At 37.0% G+C, this 9,693-nt stretch overlaps 3 protein-coding genes and 1 pseudogene across 4 annotated transcripts; 3 read left to right on the forward strand and 1 right to left on the reverse strand.

The window, feature by feature from the left end:
• The first annotated feature begins 182 nt into the window (after window positions 1-182).
• Window positions 183-2,357, forward strand: LOC110273496 (glutathione S-transferase T3-like). The gene is made up of 3 exons (XM_021126618.1): window positions 183-198; window positions 1,067-2,043; window positions 2,316-2,357. Exons 1-3 carry the CDS (start codon window positions 183-185, stop codon window positions 2,355-2,357), a joined length of 1,035 nt encoding a protein of 344 aa, XP_020982277.1.
• A 231-nt stretch (window positions 2,358-2,588) lies between these two features.
• Window positions 2,589-3,907, forward strand: LOC107496628 (uncharacterized; annotated as a pseudogene).
• A 574-nt stretch (window positions 3,908-4,481) lies between these two features.
• LOC107496667 (uncharacterized) lies at window positions 4,482-6,446 on the forward strand. 2 transcript variants are annotated; one of them, XM_016117974.3, is made up of 3 exons: window positions 4,482-4,641; window positions 5,145-6,114; window positions 6,231-6,446. In XM_016117974.3, the coding sequence occupies exons 2-3, from the start codon at window positions 5,149-5,151 to the stop codon at window positions 6,234-6,236; spliced, it is 972 nt and encodes a 323-aa protein (XP_015973460.1). In that variant the 5' UTR covers window positions 4,482-4,641; window positions 5,145-5,148; the 3' UTR covers window positions 6,237-6,446. The 2 variants fall into 2 exon arrangements, with proteins under 2 accessions (XP_015973460.1, XP_052108071.1); XM_052252111.1 differs by having other exon boundaries at window positions 6,234-6,446.
• Window positions 6,447-6,458: 12 nt separating this feature from the next.
• On the reverse strand, window positions 6,459-9,326 carry LOC110273497 (cation/H(+) antiporter 4-like). Its single transcript, XM_052251453.1, has 3 exons — window positions 9,066-9,326; window positions 7,922-8,938; window positions 6,459-7,818 (listed from the first exon to the last, which is right to left on the reverse strand). The coding sequence occupies exons 1-3, from the start codon at window positions 9,324-9,326 to the stop codon at window positions 6,727-6,729; spliced, it is 2,370 nt and encodes a 789-aa protein (XP_052107413.1). The 3' UTR covers window positions 6,459-6,726.
• Between the last annotated feature and the right edge of the window lie 367 nt (window positions 9,327-9,693).

The raw sequence follows: 9,693 nt of genomic DNA on the forward strand, positions 1-9,693 counted from the left end.
AACTACATAAGAATCAATGATTGGAGTAATTAAAAAAATAGATTAATAAAAATTTGTTAAAGATAAAAGTGTCCAATCTAAACTTTTTCTAAATTTAGGTTTTTAATCAAACTCTTGTAATGAATGAATTAATGATTGAAATAGTAAATATGAAATTTAGAGCATTTCCAACGGGTAAAGAAATGGAGCCCTCTTACTGTACTGTCAGAGGAAAAAAAGAGATGTGGCGTTGGAGAGGAATTCATTTGAGTTCTTTCACGCAATTCAAGGTGAGGGAGTCTGTCAGAGGAAAAAAAGAGATGGGGCGTTGGAGAGGAATTCATTTGAGTTCCTTCACGCAATTCAAGGTGAGGGAGTCTCTCTGAATGGGACTCTCATTAACCAATAAATAATTGCCAAATCAACATTTGCCATTTGGCACGTTAATTAGAAAATAAATAATTATATATAATATTAATTAGCTAAATAGGTATATTAAATAATTAAATAATAATTAATTCAATAATAATTGTAATAAATTAATTAATTAACTAATAATTAATTAAGTAATTAAATTATAATTAATTTATTAATAATTTATATTAATTATTTATATCATAATTAATATTAAATATTTTTTATATTTATATTATTATATTAATTTAGCCATTGCAAAACTAGCCGTTGTAAAAATAGTCGTTAGAAGCTAGCCGTTACTATGTTACCGTTATTATTAATAAATTAATATTTTGTTACTTTATATATACCACTTAGATACACTTCTATTCTCACACTCTCTACTACTATTCTTCATCTTCTTCCAAGTTTACAAAATCAAAATTCTGCTACTATTATTTTTTGTTCGAAAAAATGGATCCAAACCAACTCAACTCTTTCTTCAATTACTTACAAAACTTTCCTCAAATTCCAAATACCCAACAATCTCAAACCTCAAACTCTCAAGTTCCAAATCAAAATTTCATACTACCAAATACATTTCAAAATCCAAATCCACAAAATCTTTCTAATTTCAATTTTCAAACTCCTTATAATAATCAATTTCCTATATTCCAACCGCAAAATCAAGATTCACAAATACCCCATTTTCCATTTTCATCCATATTTAACCCCTCTATCGGAAATGTTACTCCAACTTCCTTGCCGTTTCCAACTCAATTTTGTGCATCAAGACATAACTCATCTGGTGTTGGTGGCTCTTCTAACCCATCCTCTCAGACTCCTATACAATCTAGTCCAAATTCGCAATATTCAGATTTTGCCAACCCTCGTGGATTAGATGCTATCGACATCAATGATGATGATATTGAAGATTGGAGGCAAGATAGTATTCAACACTGGCATTGGAAAGAGGATGAGATGCTGATCAGTGCATGGTTAAATATTTCAACTGACCCTATAGTTGGTACTGATCAAAAGGGAAAAACATTTTGGAGTCGAATTCATAGCTACTGTGCAGAATTTTGCTCCGACATGACAACGGGGGTAGTTGCATGTAAGAAACGATGGTATAAGATCAACAAGGCTGTTGCACAATTTGCTGGTTGCTACGATCAAGCTAGTCGAAACATAAGGAGTCGTTCGAACGCTGATGATATAAAGGAGTTGGCTTATAAACTTTATTCCATAAATTATGGTAAAAAATTTACTTTTGAGAGATATTGGAACATGCTTCGGTTGGAGCAAAAATGGAGAAGCCAACTACCTACACAGAGTGGTGGCTCAAAGAGAACCAAGGTTAATGCAACTCGAGCATACTCATCCTCATCAAACCCAGAAACACCGTTGGCTGACGAACCCGGTGTGGACTCTCCCGTTCGCCCACAAGAATCAAAGAAGAGCAAGCGAAAAGGTAAGGAAAAAGCACAGATGTCTGAAGATTTGAGCGAAAGAAAATCATCGATTGTCAAAAAATTATCTCTCATGGAAGATATTAAGAATGTTAGAGAAAAGGAACTAATGGATAGGGAAAAAGAAAGAGAAGAGGAGAAGGAACATAGAGCAAAGATTATGGCAATCAAAGAGAAGGAGTTACAAATTCAAGCGGCAATGAAAGAACAAGAATTACAAACTCAAGCAGCAATGAAAGAAAAAGAATTACAAACTCAGAGGTATATTAAAGAAATGGAGATAAAAGCAAAAGAAAGGGAAATGAAAAGGATGGCCAAGGAAAGGGAAAGGGAGATGGATATGCAAATACTTAATACTGACACGTCTACAATGAGTGAAAAACGACGAGCTCTTCATGAGATTGCATGTGAGAAAATAATCGCCAAGTGGTTTACTTAATGGTTCCTTGTATTCGTAGACTTATGTAGTATGTTCTTATTTTTATTGCGTATTACTGGTTTATGATGTAGTTTGTTTTATTTATTTCTGATGTAAGTTTTTAAATTAGTCAATATTATTGTGCCCTTATTGTTCATGAAAGTGACCGTTGCAAAACTAGCCGTTGCAAAAATAGCCGTTAACTAGCCGTTAAGGTACTTATTGCAGACACACTTATAAATATCAACTATCAATAACTCTGCAACTCCACTTCAACTCTTGTTTCTCACCTCGAAAGAGAACTAAAAATTACATTTCTAAATATGGCTAGAAATTTTGATGATATGTTTAATGAGGCTTTGTATGGCAAAAGAAGACGGCAAGATAACACACTGATAGATAATTGGATCGATGAGTGTTTACTCCAAGATTCAGAAGAAGAAGATATCGATAGAAGCTCTATCCCAATTACTCGTAGATGGATCAACAAAGATCGAGAAGTAGGACATGATCGCCTTTATCAAGATTACTTTGCAGATGAACCAGTGTATAACGCTGACATTTTCCGACGGAGATTTCGAATGAGAAGACATGTGTTCCTTCGGATAGTAGTTGCTCTCTCAAACGTCTATCCGTATTTCCAACAGAGGGTTGATGCAACTGGAAGAAGGGCTTGTCACCACTCCAGAAATGTACCGCTGCGCTACGGATGTTAGCATATGGCGTAGGAGCTGATGCTGTTGATGATTATGTGCGCATAGGCGAGAGCACTACAATTGAATGTTTGGAAAAATTTGTTGAAGGTGTCATTTCGGTGTTTGAGGATGAATACTTGCGAAAACCCAAACCAAATGATGTACAACGTCTGCTACAAATGGCGGAGGGTCGTGGCTTCCTTGACATGTTGGGTAGCATTGACTGCATGCATTGGCAATGGAAAAATTGTCCAAAGGCGTGAAAAGGTATGTACATGAGTGGTTATCGTGGGGTTGCAACCATAGTACTTGAGGTTGTAGCATCTTCAGACCTCTGGATATGGCGTGCGTTCTTTGGAGTTTCTGGTTCAAATAACGATATCAACGTGTTAGATCGTTCTCCAGTATTCGATGATATCCTAAACGACCGTGCTCCGGAGGTAAATTACACTATTAATGGTAATAATTATACTATGGGATACTATTTTGCAGATGGTATTTATCTTGAATTAGTCACATTTGTCAAATCAATCTCAAAGCCACAAGGGGAGAAACGCAAGTTATTTGCACAATACCAAAAAGGGCAAAGAAAAGATGTGGAGCGAGCATTCGGCGTGTTGCAAGCACGCTTTGCAATTATACGTGGTCCAGCTCGTTTTTGGGAAAAGAAGAAGCTTGCCAACATAATGAGAGCTTGTATTATATTACATAATATGATTGTTGAGGATGAAAGAGACATTTATGCAGGAAATTTTGCTTAGGGCTTAGAGTATGATGCTGTCGAAAATGGCTTATCACAACCTTAGCTGGGAGAAGAAGATTTCGCACCATACTATCAATTTCTCCAAAGAAATGTCCAACTTCAAAATAGGCAGCAGCATAGACAATTGAAAGAGGACTTGATTGAACACATATGGCAATTTCACAATGCTTGTTGTCAACTATAAAGCTTAATTATGTTTTTCTTGGTATTAAGTAATTTTATAAATTAGTGTAACCCCGAATTATATATTGTGTATTATTATTATATATGAATTTATTTAATATTAATATCTTTTAATAATAAACTATTTATAAATTTATAAATTTAATTACATTATTAAAAAAATTAATTATATTAATTTCAAGTATTTTAATTAATTAATTAAGTAGGATCACAATATGGACTAAAGTTAGTTCCTCCTAATAGAGAAGAGAGAGATATTTTGAATTCTTATTTACTGTTTATGACACAAAAACTGATGTAAAATTACTTTTTATGACAAATAGGCTATAAACAGAAATTGGGATGAGTTTCTACCGAAAATGGTCTTAAGTTTAACCCAAAAAAATAACATAGTCTGGCTGGTGTTCTCTTCCTTAGACAAAGCAAGCCACGTGGCCATTCCGCGTGGGGCCCACAATTGAAGGAATGGTCGGTGGATTTAATCATCAGCGTGACCCTGAAAGACTATACAGATATTAAGACTTCAATCAAATCAACGGCTCTGCATTTTTCACATTTTCGACGTCACATCTCTGACCGTTCAATCCTCTTATGCACTCTTCGAAGCTTTGATTTTTTTCTTTCCTACAAAATCTTCATCTTTTCTCCGTCTTACTCATTCACTTCACACTTCACACTTCACACTGATAATCTCTCTTTCTATCTCTGTTTATCACTTCACTGATCTCATTTCAGGTACTTCTTTAACTACTCTTCTGTTTATTCTATGATCTCAGCTCAATAGTTCATACTTTAATTTTAGATTTTTTTCTTTTAATTTAATTTATTTTTGGTGTTGCTGCCTTGTGATCTGGTTAGTTGACTTGCATTTACCTTGTGATCCTGTGGATTAAAAAAATCCTAGTTTGATTACTCGGAAGTTCATTAACTATGAAGCCATCACATGATGATTTTTATTTTTTATTTTTTTTAGTACACTGCTACGCTGATCTGGATAATAAGTATTTGTAGCATTGTTTGGGGATCCGTGATCTGAAGTTTGGATTTTTGACTACTATGAATGTGATCTAGATTGTTGTAGTGTTTGATTTTGGCAAATGATTAATCACTTGGTTAAGTTCTGAAATGTTGTTTGCATTGATTATGTTCTATTGCAATTGGATTTACTTTGATTTTGAATTTGATCTGCTGCAATTGGATCTTGGCCAAGGCTAATTGGTTTACCGTTTTCTGCTTAGAAACATGTCGACGTCTGACAAGCCGGAAGTAGTGGAAAGGGGTACTAAGGATGAGAAGCACAAAGATGATGATAAAGAGGAGGGTGAGAAGGGTGGATTTATTGAGAAGGTGAAGGATTTCATTCATGACATTGGTGAGAAGATTGAGGGGGCTATAGGGTTTGGGAAGCCAAGTGCAGATGTTAAAGCAATCCACATTCCCAAGATCAATCTTCACCAGGCAGACCTTGTTGTTGATGTGCTTGTAAAGAATCCTAATCCGGTGCCGATCCCTCTGATTGACATAAACTACTTGGTTGAGAGTGATGGAAGGAAGCTAGTGTCTGGATTGATACCGGATGCTGGCACAATTCATGCGCATGGAGAGGAGACTGTCAAGGTTCCGGTTACTTTGATTTATGATGACATTAAGCAAACATATGATGATATTCAACCGGGGAGCATCATTCCTTATAGGTTGAAGGTTGATCTCATTGTCGATGTTCCGATCTTGGGGAGGCTGACTCTACCTCTGGAGAAGACTGGAGAAATCCCCATACCTTACAAGCCAGATATTGATCTTGAGAAGATCCATTTTGATAAGTTCTCTTTCGAAGAGACAGTTGCAACTCTTCATTTGAAATTGGAAAACAAGAATGATTTCGACCTTGGCCTCAATACGCTTGATTATGAGGTTTGGCTTGGTGATGTCAGCATTGGAGCTGCTGAACTCACCAAGTCTGCGAAAATCGAGAAAAGTGGCATTAGTTACATTGATATTCCAGTTACCTTTAGGCCCAAGGATTTCGGCTCTGCATTGTGGGACATGATTAGAGGAAAAGGTACAGGTTACACCATGAAAGGGAAAATTAATGTTGACACTCCCTTTGGAAAAATGGACTTGCCCATCAGCAAAGAAGGCGGTACTACCCGTCTCAAGAAGAAGAAGGAAGATCGTGATTATGATGATGATGATGACGATGACGACGAGGTTTGTTAACTTCTCTTAGCTTTTTCCTTTGTCCTACGTTTTTTAGTTTTTGCATGTATGTGTTGGTGTATTTGCTTGTTTGATAACTCTTTTTCCCCCCTTTTTAATTATTGCAGGAGTGAAGTAGAAATTGTGGCAAGTTAATAGAAGATGTTGTTTTATTTGCAGCATATTTCTATTACAATGTCAATAAGAAGGGACTTAGAGGCATTACTTTTGATTTCTGTTGGTTAATGATGTATCTTGAGAGATTAAGTTGATATTTTGAAATAGTGATGTATCTTAAGATATCAAGTTGATAGTTGAATTATGTACTCTTGTCTTGTTGTGGATATGTGCTCCTTTCTCTTCAAACCAATGATCTTGTTTTATGTACTGATTGATGATATGCTTTGCAAATCTTTGTTTTTCTCTTTGCTTTTCAAATTAATCAACAGATGAAATGAATTCAGATTAAAGAAACCACTTGCAGGTTCTGAAACTAGCAGGAATTTGATGCAACACTTGTTGTTGCACTGTGCTTATGAAAAACTAGCACAGCATTGTGATTATTTTACTTTTATTTACAACATAACAACACAAACTACAAAACCTAAGGGTGGCAACTAGGATCTATGAGTTAGGCTGTGGCATTTTCTGTTGCTGCACAACTAAAATTGTAGCTTTAGAATTGGTATCTGGTGATGCAAGCAAATCCCCAATTGCACCTAACTCTGAGAACTCAGTCCATTTTTCAAGTGCTGCTGTAAGAGATGATTTGACACCATGGCGTCTCCCAACTATGAAGTAATCATGCTCAACAGCTATAGTCTGAATGAATCTTTGGGTTTGTGAAGGATCCTCAATTAATATTCTTTCATATGCAACATTGTCAACAGTTCCATAACACCCCTTCACACTCTGTAGCACCTCTTCATCAAGCATAATGTCCCAATTGCTGGACTCATTCTGTGTTCCAACCAAATGGTACACAACCAATTTATAATGAAGTTCTGTGATTGCCCTTTTAGCAAGGGACAATGCTTCTCTATCATCTGAACCCCCCAAGAAGATCATGGCTATGTGCTTTGATGCAATGTCACAAGGCCCTTTATTCACAAGAATGGCAACCGAGCATGGTGATTTTTCAAGTACCTTGTTGTTCAGGGTCCGTATGCTCTCTTCGGTTGAATCAATAGAACCGTCGTCGGCCCATCTGATATGAAACGGAAGGAGGATGAGGGATGCAACCTTGTCCAGGGCAAGATGGCAGATATCTTCGTACATGAGGCGCTGTGGCGATACGGCAGTGTAGGTGTTCACTTCTACTGTGGCGTTCTCATGCTTGAAGAGGTCAAAGGCGAGCATGATATCGCCGGAGTAGTTGTGACTTCTGCTGACTGACTCTTGGAGCTGGTGTGAGATAAAGATGGGGGTGGCACTCCCAACTAGCTCTATGAGGTGCAGTATTTCCACCTGAAGAGGGCTAGTTGTTGTTGGACAACAAAGATACAACATATTCTTGATCATATTCACATGATATGGTTTTTGGATGCATGCAACAATCCTAAGATCTGAATTTGGTTTCAAATGCAAAATGTCTCTTTTTTGGTACCCTGCATATTTCCTTGAAGGGTCATATAAGGACTTGATACCAATATATGCAGTGCTTCCAAGTATCAATGCAGATACAAACAGTGTAGCAACTGTTGAACTATTCAATGTCTGCAATATCAAAATGATGCCTTGTGAGCATAGCAAAAGAATAAGGAGGAGGAAAAGAAAAACACTATCTGCATGAAAATTGGAGTGTAGAATTGATTATTACCCCTGATTCATACAGAAACAGGTAGACACTAAAATCCACAACACCTTTGCAGCATAAGATTAGACCAAGGCAGATAGTATCCCTTGTTGGTATCTTGCAAAAGATGCAAATTATTGTGCACAATAACATCTTGATCAAATGGACTATCAATATGACTGCTGTTGTAGCCACTGCCATAGCAGGGTCATCCCCTATTTTGTTAAGATCTACCTTCATGGCGGCAGCAGTCACGAAGAGTGGCAGAAAGAACCATACATTGATCAACTCAAATTGCTTGACTAGCTCAGATCCTAATGGAGGACCTTCCGGCACGACGAATCCTAACATCACAATTCCAAATATGATGGGTAGGTTGGCTTCTAGTGCAAAACACCCTATGATAAGAGCCGAGAGGACCATGGCAAAGGTGTATATCTTCCTCACCGGCCTTCCTTCCGGGGTGTTCTTGGCCACCCACTTCATTGTAGGGCGGCCGATGAGAGGAACTAGGACTACAATAGCAAAATACACTGCCAAGCCACTAGCCATTTTTTTTGCATCATATTTTTCAGCTTGGCTCTTGGTAAAGATAATGCTTAGTGAATTCATTATGGCAGTAAGGAAATCGCTGGAAAGCGCTGTTGTCAACGCAATGCGTCCGAGTTCAGAGTTCAAGATGTCTAGTTCAGAGAGGCAGGAAGCTATGACAACAAAGGAACAGCCAGCTTGGGTAATCACGACCAAATTCAATGTTTCCCCGGGTCCGGCGACTTCTTGCCAGACAGTTCTTGTTCCAAAAGATATGCTCAAACAGATGACTAGAGGTCCAACTACTGCAGCAACCGCCATTGCCCAAGGTTTCATACCACTTCTTGTTATCATGCTAAAATCCATTTGCACAGAATTCAGAAACATGTAGAATGTGTAGCCAACCAATGAAATTAGCCCCAATACTTCTTCAGTTCCATAAGGAAACACCATCATTTTGTATTTGTTCAACCAATCTATATTCAATGAAGGGCCTAGAACAAAGCCAACCTGAAAAATTGAAGACGGTAATGTAAACAGATTTTGAATTTTAATCCTTGTGATGCAAGTAATGATGAAATTTATCTTCATTTCTTCATGTGCAAAAAGAGAGATAGACAGAAGAGATTGAGCATACCAACACCTGCGAAACGAAATAGGGGAACCCGAATCGCTTGAGAACGAAATGAAAGCAATGCATGAGGGTGAAAATAACGCAAATTTGCATCTCTAACAATGTCAAACTTGACTGCAAAGGAAAGTTGCCGGATTTTTCGTTGGCCCAGATGCCGTCGGACACTATTTTGGGTGGTATATGGAGACAAACTTCATAGATAGTGGATTTCTGTGTTGACTCTATCACTCTCACTTGCTTGAAAATTGTTTGGTTTATCTCCATTGTTGTCAATCCAATGATGAGGACTATTGCAAGATCATGAAATGTGCATTGGCTATGAAGAACACAACCAGAGTGTTTGTAAGATGCATGCAAAGTTGAATGAGAAGAGACTTTTTAATATTAATAGTCTTCATATTATTGCAAGTTTGTTAGTATTTTGCGTTACATATTATCATGTCAAGTAATGTTTGAGCAACGGAATTAACTAATAACTACTACCAGAATTCTATGATTAATTATTAGTTAATACTCACATTTATTTATTTATTTTTTTTGTTAACTGGTTATAGCTGTTAAGTGTTAACGATCCCCCAAATCAAGAAAACAGTTGGAAGTAAATTGTCATAAATCATATGCCTACTCAACT

The sequence above is a fragment of the Arachis duranensis genome, chromosome 7, assembly GCF_000817695.3.
Source record: "Arachis duranensis cultivar V14167 chromosome 7, aradu.V14167.gnm2.J7QH, whole genome shotgun sequence".
Lineage (NCBI taxonomy): Eukaryota > Viridiplantae > Streptophyta > Magnoliopsida > Fabales > Fabaceae > Arachis > Arachis duranensis.